Source organism: Alligator mississippiensis, chromosome 3 (assembly GCF_030867095.1).
Source record: "Alligator mississippiensis isolate rAllMis1 chromosome 3, rAllMis1, whole genome shotgun sequence".
Taxonomy (NCBI): domain Eukaryota; kingdom Metazoa; phylum Chordata; order Crocodylia; family Alligatoridae; genus Alligator; species Alligator mississippiensis.
This window is the reverse complement of record NC_081826.1, coordinates 9,262,914-9,288,279: the sequence shown is the minus strand read 5'-3', so window position 1 is coordinate 9,288,279 and position 25,366 is coordinate 9,262,914. Positions and strand designations below refer to the sequence as shown.

The window sequence follows — 25,366 nt, the reverse complement described above, 5'->3', positions numbered from 1 at the left end:
AGGAACTAATGGTCATACTGCTTCCCAAGATACCACTCGCTGCCTCTCTGCTCCTACATCCCACTAACTTGCTTCCTGGCAGACAGAAGGCCATATTTCAGAGCAAGAGTGACTGGTGTGGTTTTGGCTGTGCTACCGCCCTTCACACCACAGCCAGCAGAAATTAAAATCTGTGAAGCGAGAGATACGATTTTTAAAAGCTTTCTTATTGAATAATTATTAAAATGTTTAAAGAAAATGTGACTGAACTGTGGATAGCTCATGCATGCCGGGGCATCCGTGAAACCAAGACTTTTCCAAAGGGAAGCCTATGAGCTGGTCTCAAACCAGAAGTCCTTGACTCATCCCCAGTTTTGGCTGATGTTGGTCTGCTCTCAAGAGAAACCCCAACAGTCTGGGAATATCTGTGATTTTGGCTTGCAAGGGCTAGATCTCAAAAAAAAATAAACCCACAACCAGCACATCCAGCAACAATCACCAGCACCTCCTGACTAAGATCAGCGGCTGTCTATGTGCTTGCACTTATCATGTTGAATCCACCTTCCAAGGCATCCCCCATTGAAACATTGTAACTCTGAAAAGTGTAGGTTTCTCATTCACCTTTCAACAGGAAGATGGTGCCAACATGTTTTTAACTATTCCACACCTGCCTGCTCTCGATGCTAAACCACGTGAACATAAACCCTATTTTGAAGCATGAAGACCCATTGAACATCCCTGGAATTTGTACAGAAATACATCTCCCCAGCCATCATGCAAAGCCATCACCCAATTTGGTCTGCTAACTATAGTCCAGAATGTAAAAGGAGTAGTTTGGTAAAAATATCTGTCATTGACAGTGTCAACTGAGTGCATGTGTTGTTTTCCAGAGTGCTGAATAGCATCGCATTGGACTAAAATACCAGTAACTCACTCAGTAACCAACTCTCAATGATGGATAATTTGGTTTTAGATAGCAAGATGTAATGACGGTTCAAAATAAACATCTAGCAGGACCAGAAACAAGTAATTCTGAGAAGCTGTTACTCCAGATCCAGGAGCTAGGCTACTGCTCTGGTCTTCCAGGTTTAGTAGTATTGCCAATAGTTGGACTGGGTAAGTCTTCATTGGTCAGCAGATTAGAGAAAAGACACTTCTGCTATGTCCTTTCATTCCAAGCCTCTCTGCACCATTCATCTTCAAACCTCAGCTCTCCACCACATTATCCAGTCTGAGTCTTGAGACCTCCACTAGCGATACCTCCACAACCTCTTTCAAGGTCCATTTCAATATAACATTGTTCATGCCAGCGAAAGGTCTCTTCTAACCTAATCCTAAATAGGCCACACATTAAAAGGGAAATGGAAAGCAAAAGTCAGCCTTAATGATACAGAAGATGCCTCATGCTACAGCTAGTAAACATTTGTAAACCTCTTTTTTTGATAAAGTGTTGATGAAACTGCTGGTTAACTGCTTTACTTGAAAACACAACCTGGAGGCCCTGACTTGGCCCAACAGCACAGTCACACCCCATACTTACCAAGACTAAAATGTCCCTTGCCATTCTGATTCATAGATGTTAGGGTCAGAAGGGACCTCAATAGATCATCGAGTCCAACCCCCTGCCTAGGCAGGAAAGAGTGCTGGATTTAGATGACCCCAGCTAGATGCCTATCTAACCTCCCCTTGAAGACTCCCAGGGTAGGGGAGAGCACCACCTCCCTTGGGAGCCCGTTCCAGACTTTGGTCACTCTAACTGTGAAGAAGTTCTTCCTAATGTCTAGTCTAAATCTGCTCTCTGCTAGCTTGTGGCCATTATTTCTTGTAACCCCCAAGGGCGCCTTGGTGAATAAAACCTCACCAATTCCCTTCTGCGCCCCCATGATGAACTTATAGGCAGCCACAAGGTCGCCTCTCAGCCTTCTCTTGCAGAGGCTGAAGAAGTCCAGGTGCCCTAGTCTCTCCTCATAGGGCTTGGCCTGCAGGCCCTTAACCATACGAGTGGCCCTTCTCTGGACCCTCTCCAGGTTATCTACATCCCTTTTGAAGTGTGACGCCCAGAATTGCACGCACTACTCCAACTGAGTTCTGACCGGCGCCCGATAGAGGGGAATTATCACCTCCTTGGTTCTGTTCATCATGCATCTGCTGATGCACGATAAAGTGCCATTAGCTTTTCTGATGGCTTCGTCACGCTGACAACTCATGTTCATCTTGGAGTCCACTAGGACTCCAAGATCCCTTTCCGCTTCCGTTCCACCCAGCAGGTCATTTCCTAGGCTGTAGGTATGCTGGACATTTTTCCTCCCTAGGTGCAGCACTTTGCATTTCTCCTTGTTGAATTGCATTCTGGTGTTTTGTGCCCATGTGTCCAACCTGTCCAGGTCTGCTTGCAGCTGTTCCCTGCCCTCCGGTGTGTCCACTTCTCCCCACAGTTTTGTGTCATCTGCAAACTTGGACAGAGTACACTTCACTCCCTCATCCAAGTCACTGATTAAGACATTGAAGAGTATCGGTCCAAGGACCGAGCCCTGCGGGACCCCACTGCCCACACCCTTCCAGGTCGAGACTGACCCATCCACCACAACTCTCTGGGTGCGACCCTCCAGCCAATTCGTCACCCACTGGACTGTGCAGTCATCCAAGTCACAGCCTCTTAACTTGTTCACCAGTATGGGGTGGGATACCGTATCGAAGGCCTTCCTGAAGTCTAAGTGAACAGCGTCAACCCCTCCTCCTGCGTCCAGGCGTTTTGTAACCTGGTCATAAAAAGAGACTAGATTAGTCAGGCATGATCTACCTGCTACGAACCCGTGCGGGTTTCCCCTCAGCATAATTTTTCCTGCTGGGCTCTCGCAAATCTGAGCCTTGATAATTTTTTCAAAGACTTTGCCAAGGATGGAGGTGAGACTGACTGGCCTATAGTTGCCCGGGTGCGCCTATAGTGCATCCTTGACTAAACGCCTGAGTTCATTGAAATCAGCTTTCCTAAAGTTTAGCACTTTCACCCTACTAGTTACCTTTCCCACTCAACGTCTTATGAAGAATTCTATTATTAGGTGATCACTGTCCCCCAGGCGACCACCGAGATGTAGGTTTCCTATCATGTCATCCCCCGTTGCCAATACCAGGTCCAGTAAGGCATTCCCCCTAGTGGGACCATGTACCTCCTGCGTCAGGTGGAGGTCCTGTACACAGGATAGGAACCTGCGTGAATGGTTTGACTTTGCTGTCTGCGTCTCCCAGCAGATGTCTGGGTAGTTTAGGTCCCCCATGACTACCGCCTCCCTAGTCACCTAGTCACATGATGTTCACCTAGTCATCCAACCATAGCATTTCTCCAAAAGCTGCATGTTTTCCACTGCCTGCTTGTTTAAAAACTGTCCCATCCAGCCTTCCTAATGACCTTTATCGGCTTTCTAGGATTCGTGGTTCTTGCACAGGCACCAACTCACTAGTTCAGTATTTTATCACTTCCCCATGAGAGTCCCCAATACCCAACACACCTAAGCTCTTCCTCTCCACCCACCCTCCAAGTTGCTTCGCTCCTACCCACATAAGCCACCCTTTCAGCAGGTGGTAGACAGCTTGAATAGTGTCAATCATAGCTCTCAGAATGAAAAACAATATGCCTTTGATAATCCTTAGGATCTAACTTAAGAAGGATGCATAAACTATGGCCCTAATCCACGATCAAAATGCCATATGCAGAGAATGTTACATCTGGTAAAATGGACAAATTGCTTTTTGAGAGGATGAGAGAAACTCAGAGCCCCAGATGCCAATATGTACTGTAACACATTATTAATTGGAAGAAGATGTTTTCCTAATAATAGGCACACATTTCAGCAGATTGTCAAGCCATGCTGGATCCATCAAAATGTACAGATGCACTTATAAGATATAACATACAGCACAATTCTTCCCAGCCCACTCTGACCTCAAATACATAAGACCAGAGGATTTTACTGTAAAAAAGGATTAACCCTATGGATCTGCATTACATCAAGCTAATAATCAGCCTGACTCCCTTTCATGACACAGTTAATGTCCCTGCCTATTTTCATTTGAGCTGAGGGAAGAAGTCACATCTTGATGCTATTATGCAACATCATAATGCTTGTGCCTCCAGGCCTAGTCACTCTATGCAAAGAAGCACACAAGTGCCCAAAGCAATGGGTGAATACATTATTTTCCTTATAATATGAAATCACAGAAGGAAATAAATGAATGCCATAATGCACATTTATGCCATGATGCACACTTCACGCTCAAGTCAGTCCAATAGGGTGCTACATAGTCACCATAAAGTGACTTACCTGCCCAGTGTGACTGCCTGAGCATCTTCACTGTAGCCCCAGGTCAAGGTATCACACAAAGACTCATCAGCTTTAGCGTATTCAACCCCAGGATGCAGGGCAATGTCATCAGGCTACAGAGCAACCTTAACCTCCTCAAGGACAATAAAGACCACAAAGCTTCCATAGCCGGAAACCCTTGCAGCACTGGGTGGTGGCTGAGGGCGCCTATACATGAGCAGGGAGGCTGCTCTGTCACACTGGAATTTGAACACGTTAGAGCAGACTTGATTGAGTTTGCTGGAGCATGGTAATTACCACACTCCAGCAGCCTCCTGTGTCCTATGTGTAAGCAACCCCATGCTCCAAAATGGCAGCAAGGGCGCTTTATCTAAAGCTCATTTGATAAAAGCATCCCCACCACCATTTTTGAAGTACAGGGATGCTGATACACAAGATACTCTTTGGACTGTAATTACAGTAGCTCTTAGAGCCACTCTAATAAAAGTGCTTCAGGAAAAACTTCTTCATGGTGAGAGCAGCCAAAACTTGGAAGGGGTTTCCAAGGCAGGTGGTGCTGTCTCCTACCTTGGTGGTCTTTAAGAGGAGGTTGGATAGGCATCTTGGGGGTCTTTAAGAGGAGGTTGGATAGCACTTTTTCCTGCCCAAGCAGAGGGTCAGACTTGATGATCTGATGAGGTCCTTTCCAACCCTAGTATCTATGAATCTATGCTCCCCCCACCCCACCACACCAACAACTCCTGGAGCACATGTATAAATGCCCAGATGTTCCAGCTAAGTTTCTGGGATACCAATGACAGGAGAATACCATCCCTCTAGAGATCCCCACATGAAGTCTCCATTGCCTAGAGTAAAAATGACATACAATAGTCTGCGAACCCCAGCACAGGCAGAGAAGAACATCTCAATTTGCACCCAGAGCTCACAGAGTACCCCAGCTTTGGAGGTCAATTAGCAGATCAAAGCATATTCTGGCTGTAGAGGAATTAAGGAGCTCATGCAGCTTCCAACATGGCTTGCAGGCCTCACCCCCATACAGGCTGCACAGGGCAAGGCATCAAGCTTTGGGTCTGTACAAGATTAGACTGCATGTAGGGCTTGGTGAGATCAGAGTTTCCAGCGAACTGGAACATATGACACTTATAAAACCATATCAAAATAAAAATGAATCTCTCCTCTCTCTTTCTCTCCAGTTTTCTACTGGAAACGGACCCTTCTGCAATGTTGTCTTGGCTCTTAAACTCAGAAGAAAGCACTTCTGCGACCACCCGTTGAATGGAAAATTCTAGGGAATAGTGGATAGAGGAGAGGATAGAATTATAAGGGAATAAGAGTCAATAAGGAAAGGTAAGGAGTAAGAAAGGATGTCACAGCTTCACAACTATCCCCATTTTAAGTCTTTTTTTTCCCATTACAGTTAAGACCACCACCACTTACTTTCACAGAGACGTCTTCTCAGTTTCCCTCGTATTTTATCAATGGCATTGTAATCAGAGACGTGGAACACGTGAGCAGACTTGGGCTCAGAAGCAATTTCATCCAGTTCCTCCTTCAAAGCTTCACCCACTCCTACCGCAAAAATTCGAATCCCAGCCTTGCGTGCTGCAGTGGCTGGGTTCAAGACATAATCCTGGCTCCTCCCATCAGTCAGAAGGATGGCCACTTTCTTAATGGCCCGGTCACTAGGCCTCCCACCAGCCTCTTTGGAAAAGCTATAGGTGTTGATGTACCGGAGGGCATCCCCGGTGTTTGTATTGCCCCCATCATATTTAATGTTCTTTGCAGCTGCTTTGATTTCCTCACGAGTTTGGTACCTTCCTAGGTCAAATTCTGTGGTTGGCCGATCACTGTACCGGACCACTCCCACGCGGGTCTTATCTTGTCCAATCTCAAAAGTCTCCACCAGGTTTGACACCCACTGTCGGACCTTCTCAAAATCTTCTTTGCCCACGCTGGAAGAGGCATCCAGGAGGAAGACAAGGTCGTAATGGACATTCTTGCAACCTGCGGGAGCAACAGGAGGTATTACTGAGAAAAGCTGGAAGAGGAATATCACCTGCCGTGCTAGCTGTCTAGGCATGCCTGTTGGGAGTACTGCGGCTGTGCCAGAGGCATGGATCTCTGTCCTGCAGTGGGGATGGAGGTTCAAGTTTCCAGCCTTTCTTTCCCCAGTGATACTAGTAAAAGTCTAGTAGATCTAGACATCTCCGTAGCTTTGACACGCAGACCCTTTCTTTTTCAGTGCTACTCATTATATCTCGACTCAATCCTTTGCCTACACTGGCTGCATGTATATGAGGCTACTTTTCTCTTTAAAGCCTCCGTACACTCCCCCTTCCATTCCTTCGGCTAATGCAACACACTGAAAAAGATTTTCATGGATCAAGAGATCTGTTTTGACTTTGCCTGTGCTAACCTTGATCTTGAACAGGAAAGCTTCCATATTCCCTGTTAAATTAACATTATGCTTTATTTATATTCAACCAAAAGCAATTCTTTTCTTCAGCAGGACGTCTTGGTGAAGCAAGTTTATAACAAGATTATTCTGATTCTGTTGGCCAGCAAATGTTGACTGAAGGATGATGATTCCTCGAATACTAGAGCTGCTTCCTTGACAACAAAGGACCGTTCCTTTATTAGCATTTCTTTCCCCAACCCTCTAACTGAACTTTTTGGTTTCAGTCAAGATATTTATAACCCAAATCCTGCATAATCCAAAATACTTGCACACTGCAAATCACAATTCTCTAGCACTGCAAAGCCAGACTTGCATATATTTCCCAGCAACCCACAAGCAAGGCATATTACCCAAGGGGCTTTTTCAGTGCCTTGCCTGAACATTTGCAAGCTATTTGTAGATCTACATATATGTACTGTAGTGCAGGGGTGGGCAATTATTTTGGGTGGAGGGCCGCTTACTGAGCTTGGCAAGCCATCAAGGGCCGCATGACAAGCAGCCAGGGGCAGATAAATATTAATTTTCTAAATTTTTTAGGGGCCCTGCGGGCCAGATAGGATGGTCTGGCGGGCCGCATCCGGCCCACAGGCCACATTTGGCCTACCCCTGCTTTAGTATATCCATATAAAGGCCCGTGCATTCCTTGGTTTGTCTTTCTACCCCTTTCCCTTCACAATTAAAGTCAAAATCTAGGTGGCTATTTGCCATGGTCTGGATACTGGAGCATCACCACGTACCTGCTCTTTGTGCCTGAATTCTCTCTCCACCCCACACAAGTGTAAGGAGAATCAGGATGAAGGGCACCCACTCTCTTTCCAGAGGGGACATACCTCCCTCCTTCTTTCACAGGCTTGTCTCTTTGCCGTGGTGGGAAATGTTTACGAATCCAATCCCCTGCCTGAGAAGAAAGAGGAGGAAAGTGATGCACAGCCATTAACTCATCAAGCAGAAACAGCAACAGTGACAATGTGGTTCATGGGAACCACACCTTTAGGGACATATCTTCTTCAAACTTTCATTTGATATGAACAGCTATGGACTGTGCAGACAAAGACGCAAGGAATTCCTCTTCTTCCCAAAGGATCAGGTCTTTCTGTAGACTCTCTCAAAGCCACAGAAGCCTGAGATGACAAAGGGGAAAGATCGCCAGATGATTTTATTGTAAATGAGCCCATCTATAATAGGTAATTAATGCACAGCATTGGAAACCATTCTTGATTTGGGCTTCACACGCATCCCTCATCAGGAGGTATACACCTCTTGAGCTAAGTTTGCTGCCAGTCATCATCAGCCACCAGCTGCTGCTTCACTAGGGACTCCTTTCAATTGTTTGAGGCCACTGAGTGCTAATACTATTTAGTACTTTTCATAATTTGCAACAGGTAACTTAGACCTTGTCCACACAAGAAAAACACGCCAGTTTAACTTAAAGGCCACACATTACACTTTTACTGATATACGTGATCGGAAACCAGTCTATACCCATAACAGAACAGATGTTTGGCACACATCAGCTGGTTTAAAAATGGCACACCCAGGCTAATATTTGCACCACCCTCCCACCAAAGGGCAAATGTGTGTCCTGTTTACTTCTGATCTAAACTACGGCACTTACAGAAAATCACATAACTTAGACTGATTCCGCCTCGGGCTTTTTGAATGGCTGTACCTAGCCAAATAAGTGTCATTTTAAACCAGTTTAGTTAAGCCAGCATAGACACTCTCGTTTCAGCCCAGCTAAATTGAAGCTCCAAAACATCACCCACAATTATATTATTACATACTAGAAACTCAGCCTGGCCTGTTAAAAGATTTTCTAAGCTTTCTAATACTAGGCTTGATTTTTTTAAGCAAAAACACCAGGTGGAGAATCATTGTGTGTTATCTATACAGGGATAAAATAAGGCTTGCTGTGTTCTCTGTGCTGTTCACACACATGCAGGAAAACCATCCCCAACTTGAAATGCCATCAGCTATGTTGTCCAAATCAACATCTTAAAGTTTCTGTCCCAGGGTCTAAGTCCAGTTTTCCTAGTTCACAGCATTATTCCCTACAACATATTTTTCCTGTATTTGACTTGGCTTAAGTGACTTGAGTAGCATCATCTTCTGAAGGCTTGTTCCCTTCACTACTTCTGAACACATCGGCAGTAGGTTGTTCATAAGCAACAGAATGCACGTGTTATTATGGGCTTTTTCATAAATGTTAGGCTGTTTTCCCCATCTTTCAAACATTACATTTAAAGGACAAACATAAACATTTATGATGGAGTTGCCAAGATTTTATTTAAGAAGTCAGCTTGGTCGGTTCAGCATTTGACCAGTCTTGACAAAGTCCCTCTAAACGAAATGAAGACCTAAGCTGGAAAAAAGAATAAACTACAAGCCAGTTGTGCAGCTATAACTCATTACACCCATATGACTGCAAGGCCCTGTCTTTTCAAAGACCCACAGTTGCACGCAGGAACAGAGAAATAACGTTTGAGGCGCTTCCTCTGACACTCAGACAAGAAACACGGGGAAGTGAGTATGCAGCAAGGAATGAATGCAAGGAAAGGTTCGAAAACAAACGTGCTGGTAAAAGCTATCGATTTAATATAATTATCCCTAGCAGAGAGCAACCCTGAGGCTGTTCCTAGGTTCTGTCATTCAATCTTTTTCCAGCAGGTGTCACTACGACACAGCAAGGTTCAGTTGCAATCAAACAAGGAGGCCCACCTTGAAAACTGAATTAGGCATTTATGTCTATCCACCTATACCTATAACGGAGTTAAAACATGCGTGCACGCATGTCCGTGTATGCCCACACGTATTACTGAAATCAGAATTCGTTTGCATAGACATGCCCCACTGAAACTACACTCCCTCTCCTTCAAAGGGCTAACAACCAATGTATTTGAAAGTAGCACTGAGGTTTTTCAGTCCCATCATTTTAAATATATTCCTCTGCAAACACTGGTATTTTAGCATCAGAAATCTGGTATAAATAAATATCAGTGAAGTCATTCTGACTGATACCTTCTGATCCGGGGTGCATGCGGGTTAACAGCTGGCAAAGGCTACTTTAGAAAACAATGCTAATTCTTGAATGCCATGAATGTCCAGACACAGAGCAATGACGCTGAAGATTTCTGGACTAAACTGTGGAGTGGTTTCTAATCTTACCCAGGTGCCATTAGGCCACCCTTGGCCTGGTGTCATCATGTCTGCCCCATCTGGGCAGCTTTCTGCATACAAGGCACTTTCCTTCCTAGCAGATCATGATCATAAATCATGATACTTGCCAATAATTTTACGTGACCAGGCCAAAGAACCGTGCTACATGTAAGCTGGAAAAAAGATGGAGAATGGAGCCTGTGGTTCCCTCTCTCCCTCATTCCCCCACGCCCTTCTTCTTAGTTCGAAGAGCAACGTGACACTGCACAAAACTGAAAAAAGATAGTCCAAAACACATTTTTGATACTAAGAATCAAAATCTAAACACCAATGCAAAATTTAAGCTGTAACAGGTGGTGACTATAACATATATTGATGTCACTCAAAACACTCTATATAATTGTACCAGAATACATCATAGTGTCATCTATATTACACTGGGGACAAATCAACTGAGACCTTCATCCCACACACTAATGAATAACTTTACACAAACTGGTTGGTCTCATTCAAGTGAGCAGAACTACTGATATGAATAAAATTCAACTTCAGCACGTCCGAAAATAGAAAGACTGGAGGCAAAACATCATTCAAGGAGGGCTCCTGCACTATGAATTTCAGTCTTGAGGTTATAGAGGAAGATCAATATTTTTCTCCAAGGCCATTGCCAGATGGAGGGGTGGATAGAGGGGTGCTAGTGATGGGAAGATTTTAGTTTCAGGGGAATCCCAAGTTCTTAAAACAGAAGGGTACTTATGGATGCTATATGCACCTAAGAGACATTACAGAGGCATTTTTTCATAATGACTCCCCCAAATTTGCTGTTTCTAAAGCAGGGTAGCACAAACACCTTTGCTACCCGGTTTTATTGCCCAACTGGCTGGTTCACTGGCTGAGACACCCTGCTTGTACTAATCTACTGAGAACAAAAGAAGTAAGAATGCAGTTTATACATGACGCCCCATGGAAATGGCATCCCCAACAGGAAACTACAGGAATAAATGCAACATGGCTCCCCTAAGCTTACAGCATAGGCCCCTTTTACTTGGTTATTCATACCATCTCAGAGCCGAACAAACACCACTTTCTATATTCAGAAAACCAAACACAAAGCTTCTAAATTGCCTTCGCTTCCAACATCTTGCACGAGTTCAGCCAGCATTTTAGACTAACAAAGGAACAAGCAAAACACTTTGTGGATTGTATGCTTGGGCAAAGCAATCTTCAATGATAATTGGCCTTGCTGTCTTTCTTGGTCTTGACTGACAGCTGGGCTTTGTCCACCTCTCTCATGTGTGATGGCATACATGCCTTTTCTAGTATTATTTCTAAAAGCTACCTCCTCCTCATTTTTTTAATTCATTTTAGAATAGGCTTATTATTACTATTATAACAGGCATGAAAGGAACATCAATTTAGTCAGCAAAGTATGTTTTCAAAAAACAACAGAGGAAGATGCAAGGAAAAGAGATTCCCCTTTTCCTTCCTCCCCATACACACACCACAGCCTGGCCCACAAGGGTTGCATCCTCCACTGCAGGGTCATCCAGGGCCCAGGGTGTTATGCTGGCAGAAAATACGTGTGAAAGAGGAAACAGGCCTGCATGTTGAGAAGTGTCATTTGAATAATGGGAAAATAAAGAAGAGAGGGGCAAAGCATGGGATGCAACGGTAGAGTAGGGCAGGAGGAGAAGCTAAGTAGCCAGAGACATCTAGAAACGTGCACCAGACATTTTGAACTCGGATCCCTCCTGCTCAGAGCTGTCACAAACACTAGAACCGCAGCAGGAAAGAGAGGAAGACGAATTTCACATAAGCCAGGGCTGTCCGACTTCAGGTTGGCTGGTGGCCCCAAACCACACAGGCCCTTGGCTGCATGTTGCAGGGGCTCCCCTAGACCCCCACCTCATGCCGTCCCTCACTACATAAGCCATGTGTTCTCTCCCTGGCCACTGCTGTGCATAACCCCTTGCAGGCTGGATGTAGCCCAAGGGCCACCAGTCAGACAGTCCTGATACATAAGCCATCTACTCCATCTCTGGCCAGTCACAGCATTATTCCCTACAACATATTTTTCCTGTGTTTGACTTGGCTTAAGTGACTTGAGTAGCATCATCTTCAATGCCAACTTCTGAAGGCTGTTCCCACCCAATATCAGCACATAGCAATAGATTATGGCATATTATGCCCAGATGCTGCAAAATTAATTATTCAAGACTGAATGTAAGGACCACAGGATAGAGAAGAAGTTAGAGAAGAAAGACCAAAAGAGGATTTGGTAGTAGTCATCTAATTTAAAAAAAAAAAGTCTGTTATGAAGAGGATGGAGATCAATTCATGTCTACATGAACCTGATGACGTTCAACACCAAGAAGGGTAAAGTGCTCCATGTGGGAAGCAACATGCTTAGAGGCTCGGCAGTGCTACGCTTACTAGCACCACAACAGAAGGAGACCCGAGGGTCTTGATAGACCATAGAATGAGCATGAGCTGCCATTGCAATGCCATAGCCGGCAAAGCAAACAAAACACGGGCATGCATCTACTGATGCATCTCAAACAAGACTAAGGATGTCATCTTCCCACTTTACTCGGCCTTGGTGAGGCCACAGCTGGAGTACTGCATCCAGTTCTGGGCACTGCACTTCAGAAAGGATGTGGAAAGGCTTGAGAGAGTCCAAAGGAGGGCTATGCATGTGGTTAGAGGTATGGAAAGTAGGCCATATGATGAGAGGCTGAGAGACTTGGGCCTGTTCAGCCTAGAGAAGAGAAGACAAAGGGGGGACTTGGTGGCAGCCTATACATACATTAGGGGCCCACATCAGGGATTGGGAGAACGTCTGTTTACCAGGGCTCCCCAGGGAAAGTTTAGGGCTAATGGTTATGAATTGCTAGAAGACCATTTTAGATTAGACACAAGGAAAAACTTCACAACTTGAGTGTCCGGGGTCTGGAATAGACTCCCCTCAAAGGTGGTACAATCGCCTACTCAGGATATCTTCAAAAAAACACCTGGTTGCTCACCTTGCTGGGGTCATCCGACCCTAGTGGTCTTTCCTGCCCAAGCACAGGGGGGCTGGACCTGATGATCTCGAGAGGTCCCTTCCAGCCCCTAACATATATGCATCTATAAGGGGACAAGAAGTAATGGACTACAATTGCAAAAAGGGAGATATTAGGTTGGTTATTATTAGGAAGAACTTTACAGTGATGAGGGTGGTTAAACGCATTAAACCAGATTACCCAAAGAGAGATGCTGGACTTTTTCTCAGTGGAAGTGTTCAAGTGCAGGTCAAGCAAGCATTTCTCTGAGCTGGTTTACTCGGGGATGATTTTGCCTTGAGCAAGGGGTTGGATTAGATGGCCTCGCAAAGGCTCCCCCAGCAATATTTTCTTGTCGTGAATGAGAGACTTTTGCTGGAATGGGACAGTTTTCTAGACCACATCATGGAAATATGGTTCCTCCTGTCAAATAAGGTTGGTTTCATTTGGATTCATTTCTTTATTTTTCTTAACGTCATCCCATTACTTCATCATCACTAAACATTTCGACTAACCCTATAAACCTAATGTCCCAAATATATCCGTGTTCATAATATGATTGTGTGTTGTCACCCTAATGAACATTGTCAGCATCTATCTCTACAGAAGAAAGCATGGAGCTTAATTATACAGTACTTCAGAGAAATATAGATAGCACATTAATAAATTCTGCATCTCAGTAGTCCGTGCACTGTGTGTCTATCTTCAGACTATTGAACTAGGCAATTTAATTATCTAAATTATTGCTGATGTGAGCAAGAAGTGGACCATATAAGAGCCAGCAGAGAAAACTTTATTAGCCTACTCATCCACATGTCTTTCTATACAATTCACCTGCTAGCATCTCTTGAATGTCTAGGGTATCTCATTCTTGACCCAAAGCCCACTGAAGTTAATGGAAATTGATTTCAGGGGGGTTGGCTCAAAAGCTGTGTTTAATAAGTGGGACATATTCCAGTGGCAAATCTCAAGGCAATTGTAGAGGTGCTTCTAGGGAATGCCACTTATCTACAGCTTGATCCCAAATTTGATAAAGCCAAGGAAAAACTGCCCTAGGACTTCAAGTGTTGTGGTTTCAATCCAATGTATACTTGAATAGCTTCAGAAACTCTGTATGAAAGCTAAGTAGGGTTAAATATGACCGATCCACTTGCTTCTTGTCTTTCAAAAGCTATTTCCTCAAGAAGAGGGGTGCTCACCCATGGCTCGCAGGCCAGATCCAACCCCTGAAATGACTGTATCCAGCCTGCAATGTGGGGCATCAGTGGCAAGCAACCCAAACCGGTGTGTCCCTGCCCTGTGCTCTGTTGCTGATCTATCAAACCTCATATCATTCCCTGCTCTCCCCCTTTCCCCTCCCCTACAGCTGGTGCTACTTACACTGTCCCTGCCTTGCTCCCTCCTCATCCCCTAGACATGTGCTGTTACCTGATGTCAGCTCTCTTCGTCTCTCCTTCTATCCCCCTTTCCCTCCCCTCTCTAACACTGGCTGCCATCTCCTCCCATCCCTCTCTCCCTCCCATACCAGAGGGTACCGGTGGCCCATGACATAGCTGGATTGTAAGCACCCAGAAGGCACTTGAGAAGGTGGAGAACTGCTGCTCAATTGAGGACATCATTTATAATGAGGCTTATGAGAAATCAATCACCCAGGCTTGTCTAGGATGAGCAGCCAGCAGGGACAGCCGACATTCATTTATAATAGGACAAAAAGGGTAAAAGGACAGATCTTCAAGGGACTCAGAACCGGCCTACTGAATGCACAGATATCTTAGCAGAAGGCAATTTCTCTGACCTTCCTGCCTCCCCCTTCTGTTTACTATACCTAACGACACTTAATGTCCAGGCTTAGTGAGACTACAAGCCCGTTGGAACAGGGAGCTGGTCTTTCCTAGCACAGAGGTATCCAGATCAGAGATGGGCAGGGGAGGTTTAGTGCTACTGCAATAGGAACTACTTGTTCTAATTCATTCACACATGCAAAAGAAACATGCACAGGCACATCACTTGCACACTCCTGCATTTCTGCTGTCATCCCAGTCACTTCAGGGGCACTACTTTTCCAGCTTTGCTTTCTAAAGGCTTCCGTGGATTTGCTTAGCCCTCTGGTAAAAGTTTCAAGGTGCCTCCATGACTAAAGTGGTCAAGTCCCATTTTTAGAAGTGCCATAACTCACACACACAGGGGACTGAATGAAGGTCACACAAGAAAGCATAATTATGGCCTTTTCTAATGCTTCAGTTTTTGACTCAGTAACCTTGATGTTCTTTTATACGTAGGTGTTCTCACACAATGCAAACATGCAGGGATGTCTGATAGAGGGGTAAAATTAAAATTCAGCAGTTCCCAGCTTTCTAGTATGTGCATTCCTCAGATCAAACTCCTTTGTAAATGCATCTACCTCAGACTCTAAAACAAGCTATTGCTACTGGTCTTCTGCCAAATGGAAGCAGTTTTAAAATACTCTGAGTATCAGTTGAGGACTTTGCAATGTATTTTTGCCAGCTGCAGCCACAAAGACTCTGCAAGCTAAAATCTTCGTGCAGTGCCTTGAAGCATACCTTCCTCATGACTCGCACTGGAAAAATAACTTGAGATTTTGATTTTATTCTTGCATAATATTAACCTTATGGACTGGCTACTGCTACTGAGTGGCTAGGAACCACACACAAAATGAGTCACTCCTACTATCCCTCTCCCAGATCTATCTCACATGTTGCAGGGGTCTTCCACTTGTGGATTGCAGACTCTTTGCAGCCAAGGCTGGGACTCACCATATTATGCTGTACCACGTTACTTGCCGAGAAGCAACAATCTCAAGTTGCAGTAAGGGACGTTGAGTTTATTAATTAGGAAGTATTTTCTCACTAGGAAGGTAGTAAAGCACTGGAGCAGGTTACCCAGCGAGGTGGTAGAAGCTCCATCCTTGGAGGTTTTCATAATCCAGCTAGACAAAGCCTTGACTGGGATGATCTAGTTGGGGATGGTCCTGCTTTGAGCAGGAGGTTGGACTACACATGGCCTCCTGAGGTCCCTTCCGACCCTAACTTCCTATGATTCTGTATCTCTGAAACACCTCCACGCTGGGCCTCACTCACACCAGAGACCTCTAGGAACTACTACTGTAAAGAGGTTAGATAAATAGGAGCAGTTAATAGACCAGATCTGTCAAAACCCTTTCTCTCTTTCTTTTTTCAGCTTAACAACACAACAGTTCTGCAACATCAACCTTCCAGCCACATCTATATTCTCACCCAGACAAAATCCAAGGCTCAGGTCTCAGACCTGAGACGCCAACCATCAATATGCACAAGGCACACCAGTCAGATTGACTTCAGCCTATTTGTCACACAGGCTGATAACTGAGGAAAATAAAAGCTTTTGTTTCCAGAATGATGCTTCATCGAGGCCCCAGACATGTGTGTATCCCCCTATGGAGAAAGTTAACTAAACTTCTGCCAAGTTTGGTCTTAGATGTTCCTGTTCAGGCAGACTACCAGGAAGGGGCCCGCATCCTTCACTGCCTCTAGGCACTTCAGTGCATTGCCCATGCAAGCCCTATTTCATGCTTTTTATATCCATGGGGAAGTTCTTCCAGCTCAGCAAATGAAACCCAATCTTTTCTTTTTTAGTACGGTCCAGGATTATGTAAATAAAATGCCCATGTGTCATGCCTTTATATAGAAGGCTGGAGCGCGCGTGAGAGAGATGGGGTAACAGGCTATATCTGGTTGGAAAATGAGGCAGTGTGTTACCAAGCAGAGGGGCAGGTTGTGGGTTTCTGGAGAGGGTTGCTCATACAAGGTGTCCTGCCAGAGTCCAGAGGAGGAGGAGTTTCCATAGGACCCTTCAGAAAGGGCGACTTTCTAAGCAGCACAGCAGCAGAAAGGGATCTTGGAGTCGTAGTCAACTCCAAAATGAACACGAGTCGTCAATGTGATGAAGGGATAAGTAAAGCCAACTGCACTTTTTCATGCATTAGAAGGTGCATCACGAGCAGGTCTAAGGAGGTGATACTTCCCCTCTATCGGGCGCTGGTGAGATCACAGCTGGAGTACTGCATCCAGTTCTGGGCACTGCACTTCAAGAGGGATGCGGATAACCTTGAGAGGGTCCAGAGGAGGGTCACTCGTATGGTTCAGGGCCTGCAGGTAAGGTACTATCAGGAGAGATTGAGGGACCTGAACCTTGTCTGTCTCTGCAAAAGGAGGCTGAGAGGGGATCTTGTGGCCATCTACAAATTCATCAGGGGGTGGGGGAGCAGCAAGGAGTAGGTGATACTCTGTTTACCAGGGTGCCCCTTGGGGTTACTAGGAACAATGGCCATAAACTGATGAAGACCACATTTAGATTAAACATTAGGAAAAAAATTCTTTACGGTGAGGGTTGCCAAAATCTAGAATGGGCTTCCAAGGGAGGTGGTGCTCTCCCCTACCCTGGGGGTCTTTAAGAGGAGACTAGAAAGCACCTAGCTGGGGTCATCTGACCCCAACGCTCTTTCCTGCCCAGGGCAGGGGGTCAGACTCGGTGATCTACGGAGGTCCCTTCCAGCCCTAAAAATGTATGAAATCTATTAAACTCCTTGCACCAATATGAGCAAAAATTTCATTACTATGAACTGGTACCCACACCCAGAAGGATTTATAGGGTTGACCTACTATTTAGGCCATAAGCCTTCACAGGGACACAGGACTCATTTGCCACTATTCCCCCCATATGCTCCTGCCTGAATTCCTCCAACCTTGGACCCAAGATACAAGATAACCCTGCCCTACTACTCTGGAGCCTGCAGGAACTGAGTAGATGGAGACTTATCTCTACATGCCCCTAATACAACAGCACCTACACCAAAAAGTGGATCCTAAAAGGACACTTGGGCATTTCAATGGTGAGCACATGAGACATTTATCTTCCTGGTGCCCCCCATGGAAGCCAGAACCCAATGTTCAGTGACTGGCTCCTCATGTAATGTGGGGAGAGAGCTGGGCACCTTAGAGCAGGATCCACAAAAAGCAGAAGGCTGATCCAGCAGCAGCCAAGAACAAGCCACTGGAGAAATACCGAAGAAGGGGTGGCCTTAATTCCTGCTCCTCCCCAGGACTTGGCTACCTTAGTCCTAATAGGAAGCACCTCCTTCCACCCAGGATTCACAGCCTTCTGCAGTAGGTGATGACACACACTGCTTCTTCAAGGAAGCTGGGGATTTATCCCCTCTTTTCAAAGGTAACATGGAGGGGAATGTGCCATAGGTGGGCAGCAAATGCTGAGGAGCAAAGACATTCACCCACAATGTGGGGTTCACTCCCTCTTCTGTCTGCAGGTTTGTATCCATCCACTTCTCACCAATGCTGATAGTGCCCAAACTAACAGACAAGGACACTTGATAACAGGGGCACCCTGTTGAAGTCCCATCCCAATGCAGAAAAGGATTCAAGGAGCCAGAGAGAGGGAAACATGACTTCAGACCCTCGTGGTTACAAAACTCAGTCAATAACGGTGAGTCTTGGGTTCAAGCCCCTGTTCCACAGATGGTTACAATATTTTTCACTATAACATAATAACTCCAAGACTGTTTCTGTCTCCCAAGCAGGGAGAAAACAGGGGAGTAGAGGGATACACCTGCAGTACGATGTATGGATGTGACCCTCCACTAAGGGCTGAGGATATAGATACTCTCTCAAAGCAGGCAACACAGAGAGTTGAGCCATCTCACTCAACTGGCTTCACCCAATGCCACAGCTAGGTTGGGAGGAGCAGTAAGCACCCATGGGGGAAAGCAGGAGAGTCAAACAGACACCAAGCGGCTTTTGCTAATTCAAGGCTCTTGAAACATCCCTAAGAGGGCACGAAGGAGAAAACACTGCTCCTCCCCTGAAAGGAGCTGTGCTCCATGAACAGGTGATGCTGGCAGCCAGGGAGCCCTCCGCAAAGTTCAGCCCACAGCTCCCAGTGCAGGTACTGCTGCCTTCAGAGCCACGAGGAGGGGGAAAAAAAGAAACCATCCAACTGCAGAAGGCGATGGGAAACTGTTGACAGTTCAATACAGAGAGCCTGGAAGCAGCAAACAAAGAGGAAGGAGCTATTAACCATGAACGGCTCTTACAGTCACAGTCCGTCACTGCTATGACCCCCACTGCAAAGGCCCAAGGAGGCTGCCTTTGGAAAGCAGAATTGCAGAGACCCGTCAGACAAACAGGGATCTCCATGCAGCTTCCCCACGAGCTGCAGCACCTCCACCCCCACAAATTTGACTTCTTGCTCCAAGCACACCTGGACAAAGAGCATTAGCAGGAGGGCTCCTTCCTCCTGGCAGCAGCAGGAAGTCTTGACCCCCACCACCCACCAGCTAATGGGAGTGTCAGCACAGCCTCAATCCATCTGCAACCCCTGCCACGTCCCCTCCCCCCCCGGCGTCGCCATGGCAGGACAGAGACAGATCAATGGTCCTGACATTCGCTGGAAGGAATCCGAATCATCTTGCAATATTTTTGTCACTTCCCTCCCTCCGGCCCCATTCCCCTTAATTCATTACACTGAGCTTAGCAGCCGTGGCATAGCTTTGGCGACAAAAGATCGCAGCAAGGGAGAGCACCATTAAACAATGGAGAGAATAGAAGAAGCTGGGCAGACAAAGGGGGAAGATGACACCGAGTCCTTTTTTACTGCTTTGGCCTCCTCGTGCTTTGCAGTCCTTTTAACCAACCCGGGGGAAATCCTGCAGTACCAAGCTGGTCTTGACAAACTCTTGGAGCATGAACACATGACCATTTCTCCCCCCACCCACTCAATCCCACTGAATTTTGTTCCTGAAAAGGAAAACTCATACTGAATTACAGCCATGAAGCGTGCACATCAAAAGGTTTTTGGGGAAGAATAGATAAATACCAGAAAATTCAGCCTTCATTCCTTCCCGGCAACATGCAGACAGACTGCAATGACATCCCCAGGCCCATGCGAGCATGTGCATGTCCCATTGCCAGCTTCAAGGCTCTGATATGAAGCCAGTTCAGAACAGGAAGGGTCACAGGGTGGCAAGTGAGAAGCCATACTTCTTATACAAGGGAGCCAGTTCAGAGACCTGACACACGATCTTTGGTTCAGCCATTCCAGTAGGTGATGCCTCCAAGAAGGATAATCATCCTCAAGCTACAAAATATATCAGTAAATGAAAGCTTTGCAAAGTTTAGAGCACTGTAATGGCATATGGAAGTCAACATCTAATCAGCAATGATTTGCCACTTCGTAGTTGCCATCAGTTCCTTTTGAGACGTAAAAGGACAAGTTTTGGATGAACTTTAATAGCACGAGGACTAGACCAGAAATCCCTAAACTTCAGTTTGAATTTTTCTCCTTGTGCCTGACTACACTGTACAGTCAATGTACTCTAGCTCCTCCTGTGAAATCCTAGATAAACTTATTCCTATTTTAATACCAACAGATCGCTGACATCCCATCATGTATAGCAGCAGTGGCGGCAACAGGAGAAGCTGCCTTCACTGTGCAGAGCCAGGGCAGGTAAGACTTCTCTTTCCCCGATTCGATTTACGCTGGTCAGCATAATCCCCCTAGGTGCTGCTGAAAGAGCGTGCTATGCTTCTGTGCACGAGAAGGAGAGGAACGCCAATACTAGATGTGAAAGCAAGAGGATGCCATCATGATACAGCCTAACTACTTTTTTAAAACAAGTCAAGGAACTTCTCTCAGGGTATGAACAAATGAAGCAATTATACTGGTTTAAAAGTGGGTTTGGGAGTCACTGTGGTTCAGTTAAGTCCATCACAACAGTTTCATCTATCCACTGTACCACGACGGAAGTGGAAACTAAACCATAATAGTGTAACACCCATTCCATGTGGGGCATATCACTGCAATTTGGTTTCACTTATTGTAGGATAGGTGCAGGCAGATGAAATGTTATACAATGAAGCTGCTAATACATGCTCAAGCCACAAGCTCCCTTACCTTAAACACAAATTGGCCTAATTATTCATCAGCCCATGCCCAGCCACTCCTTCATTGAGCAGATCTTATAATTAAGCTACAGCAGGTAGGAATCCCCTTCCCGCTCACCTGGCAAGATGTCTGAACTTGATTTGAATATTTGGTGGGATGGAGGACCCCCCATTCCTGGCATAAGTAGCTCTGATGGCAACATGCAAATACCTGACCCCTAGCCTTAGTTTGCCTAACTTCAGCTTTGAGGCCTTGAATTTCATCAGGATTCAGCCTGAAACGCATCTGGCTTTCAGAGCCTGGTAAGCATCACAAAGCTAAGTTACTGGGGGTCAGGGAGGGGTACCTCGAGGCACATGAACCCCATCGCACGGCTTTTTAGAGTCCCTTTGCAAACTAAAACTCATTTGAAAAGAAGCCCCAATACAGATATCAAGCACAGACTCTATTAGCTCGTGTGACAAGAGCAAGACATTTCTATCTTAATGCTGGCAAGTTACCTATGCTTTAGCTGCTCGATCGGTGCGCTCGAAACAATGCTGCTGTGTTTCAAGCAACTGCTCATATGCTTCATCAGGGAATTCAAATGCAAGGTGATACAGAGCCCGTAGACTGAGAAAAGTAGTGCATTTGTGTCCAAATGGACTGTAAGTACCTCCAGACGTTCCTTGCAAAGCATGGCTGGTCTCCATAGTAACCGCCATTCACTGTAATTTCCCTTGAATTTTTTTTTTTTTTTAAAAGCTCCTTACGGAAGTGCATTTTTTCCTCCATTATTTATGTATCTTTAACTTAGTGGAGACTTTTAGCCCTTCATAGCGGATAGATTATTCTCCTTTCAGCATCTGCCGTTTCATGTCCACTTGGCACACACTGCACACGAGTTGCTGGGGGGACGTCCCATATGCCGAGCTGGAATTTTGACGGAAAAATGAGGAACATTTCAGTCCAAACTGCTGAATTGTGTCTCACTTCCAGGATGAAGCTTTGAATATACCACACCAGCATAATGATTTGCATCTTTCAGGAGTGTCTGCGATGCCGAAGTAGAGCTAAAAGTTACTATACTCAGGTTACGTAAGTGATGTAACGTTCCCAAATATTGTAATGGGATCAGAGTATGCCCAACTCCCATTCAAAGGTTTTGAAAGTCACAGTCTTTCATGCTTCTAGAGTACTTTTAACTGTATTCACAAAGGGCCAATTCTGGCACTTTGACTTACATGGACAAGCAGAGGAAGGTACTAAGCACTTTCCAAACATGAATGCCAAGTACAGACAGTCAAAAGGCCTTGACTGATTCAGTCTTTGAAGGTTTATCTAAGCTGCATAGATTGAACCGATTTGCAAGTGAACAGACATTCACTTCTAATTCCAGAAATGCAGCCACATGCCTGCAGTGACTCAGTCCAGAAGCTGGGGGGCACTAGAGCAAGCCCTCCCTTCCCTTCTGCAGCAGCCACAAGGCAGGAGAGAAGCTGCCCAGGGATGTGACCAGAGCTGGGTCAGGCAGTAGCTTCAGGCATAAGAGGGGCAGGAAGGGGGATTAAACTTCCCTGTCTCCTCTCTCGGGCACAGGGACCCCAGTCAGGGTCTGCCCAGCTTTCTGCCCTGCTGGCTGCTCAAGCAGCAGGCCCATGGCCAGAACTGGCCAGCATAGCTCTGCCATCTGCCCGCCTCACCCAGGGCTGTGGGACTGAGCTGGGAGGCCTGCAGGTGCTGCTTATGGCAGGGTACAGAGGGGCTGGGCCATGGAGGATGGGCCTTTCCCAACCAGCAATGGATTGGGTTGGGCCCATGGGAGCTGTGCACCCAGATTGCTCCTGGCTCCCCATGCCCAGGCCAGGCTGGGCTGCAGGGGCAGGGCCCTTCCCAGCTAGCGGTGGCTTCATGACAGTCTGGACCAGTGCACATGGGCAGCAGCTGGCTGGGCAGCAGCGCAAAGGCGATGTTGCTTTGCAGCCGGACTGGCCTCATGGGACGTGCCCACAGCTGCCTGGGTTGGCTTGGAGGGACCAGCAGGCCAGAGCCTGGCAGACTTCTGCTGCAAAGACTCATGTGCCCACAGCCTCACTGCACCCCCTGCATGGTGCCCACCCAGAGAGCAGCAGCAGTGGCAGCGGGGCAAGCAGGTTAACCCTCCCCTGGCTGCTCTCCTGGGACAGACAGCACAAGCAGCCACCAGTAAATGGGGAGAAGCAAGGGGGCCAGTGAGTAGGGATCTGGGGTGCTAGAAGGGCAAGGAGGAGGCAGTGGGCCCAATCCAGACCAGTGGGGTGGGGGCGGGGGTAAAGTGTATGAAAGTGGCCACCACTCAACACCTTAGGGTAACATGGATCAGAGAGAATCCTGCCCTTGAGAGGCATACCTTTTAGCTGACTAATGAGTGCTTAAAAGTAGGTTCATGTGTTAATGTGCAGACAATCCAGGTGTTAAGAGCTCCAGGAGCTGCCCCAAATGACTGTGTACCAAGGCCCTAAGTGAAAGATGCCAATTCATTTTTCTGTAATAAAACCTACCGAACTGGCGTGGCTTTATTACTTAGCGTGGCCATCCTGATAAAAATCCTTTATATCACAGTCACGTTGTCTTTAACAATGTTGTTCCAGGCTCTGTAGAGCCCAATCCATTTCCCACCGAGCACTCCAATATGTCTATAGAGTCACCACTGAGCACAAACCAAACTCATGTCCTGCCTTGTATTTTTCTACATCTTTCTCATGCAATTCCTGTAAATATAAATGCAATAAAAGAAAGGACGATTTTAAAGATCAAGTGTAAAGATAATGGAGGGAAATGAGTTAACAAATAATTTGCTCCCCCTCCTACACACTACAGTCTGTTGTGAGGTTATCACTAGGTTTATTCGCCATGTCTCATATTAAACTATTATAATACCTGGAAAGCCAAAGTTGTCATATTGTTCCTAACCGCGTTCTACAGGCATATGATTATCCCTACATTCTGGTGTACAACATCAGCCTTAAGACAGCCGATGAATGACACCGGCAAGACTCAATTTCCCTAGCAATGATTCAAGAACAGGGACTGTGAAATAGCTTCAAACAAACATGAGTTATTGGGAGGATAGCACATGAGTGCCGGCAAAGTATTCTAGCTTAACGCATTTAAGTCTCATCAAATTCCAAGAGGCAGGACTCAAATATTTGGTTGTAAAGGAAATCTATGGTATAATAAAATCTGAGAGACCAATCACATTTAGCTCTGCTGCTCCAGTTTTATACCAGAGTATATCAAATAAATTAGTGGTTTTAGAATTATACAAAAGAAGAGCTGCCCCAAAGCAGGGCAGGCCCTTTGGCTGGAGCCTGACCTACCCTCCTGCTGCAAAAGAGGAAGGGTTCTCAAAGAGCCTTTAAAGGCAATTTATGCAATTCAAACAAGATGCCAAATAACAGCAGGCCTCTCTTTAACTAAAGATACTTATGGAGAGCAACAACCCATTCTGGTCTACAGTATCAGGATATCTCCACCCCAGTGTAGATGGGACACTTCTGAAAGCAGAACTCAGTCTTCATGAGGCTGGACTGTGCTCTCATTGTATTCAGGGGAGTAGGGGAGCAGGGGGAAAAATGCACCAGAACCTGGTAAGTAAAACCTACCACAGCTTCAGGTTTGGTCTGAGGACAGGACTACATCTCTGGATTCTCTGCCTGTTTGTTTGCAAGGCTGACAGGCAACACATAGGCAGCAAACTCTCTGGCCATCTGCAAGCATCCAGAGAAGTCAAATGCACCTCTCCAAGAGCTGTAGTCATCTCTGGAAACACCGCACGGATCGACCAGCTGGAACCGTGATGAACGGGCATCTCCGATACAGCTAAATCACCACTCTGGGCTTCTACAGGGATGGTGCAAATCATGCACCGCTCCTTGTTCAACCCTGCCCCTGAACACAACATCTAGGTTTTAATCCCAAAATGCCTGTTAATTAGCACCAGCTGCAGAGGTGGTTTGAATTAATGACACCTATTCATTAAGGAAAGCACAGAGACCCACTGACACTCACTTCATATTAAATGCCGATGGGTCAGAGAATGAGACCTTCCTCCTCGATAATAGTCATCTGGATTACCACTAAACCCAGAGTCCTAGGAAGAGTGCTTCTAGTGACACTCTGGCTCACTGGCTTCCTCTGTGCACAGAAGAGTCTGAATACATCTGTTTTAATTTCCCATAACAGCTTTAAAAAAAAATTATGGTTTCAGGTGGGATTTTCCAAAGCTGCCGATGCTGCCTCTGTAATCACAGGGTAAAATTCATTTACTGCAAAATGGGAGGAGAGTGAAATCAATGTAAAGTGCTTTGGGAAAATCCCACCTTTACCTTCTACATAACCCAAGACAATTGCTACAGTTTAGGAGTCCGGCCTTTCAAAGGTCACTCCTGATTCCACCACCCTGACTCACGTGTCGTGGTATTTTCACCTGAAAATAAGCC

At 45.9% G+C, this 25,366-nt stretch overlaps 1 protein-coding gene across 1 annotated transcript in view; it reads right to left on the bottom strand.

Moving 5' to 3' along the window:
* Positions 1–25,366, bottom strand: part of COL22A1 (collagen type XXII alpha 1 chain) — a 237,243-nt gene that overhangs the window by 196,984 nt on the left and 14,893 nt on the right. Inside the window, exons 2-3 of the mRNA XM_059723465.1 lie at positions 7,494–7,654; positions 5,736–6,302 (exon numbers count right to left, since the gene is read on the bottom strand). Coding sequence (XP_059579448.1) covers positions 5,736–6,302; positions 7,494–7,584 — 658 coding nt within the window. The 5' untranslated portion in view covers positions 7,585–7,654. The remainder of the gene's footprint in view (positions 1–5,735; positions 6,303–7,493; positions 7,655–25,366) is intronic.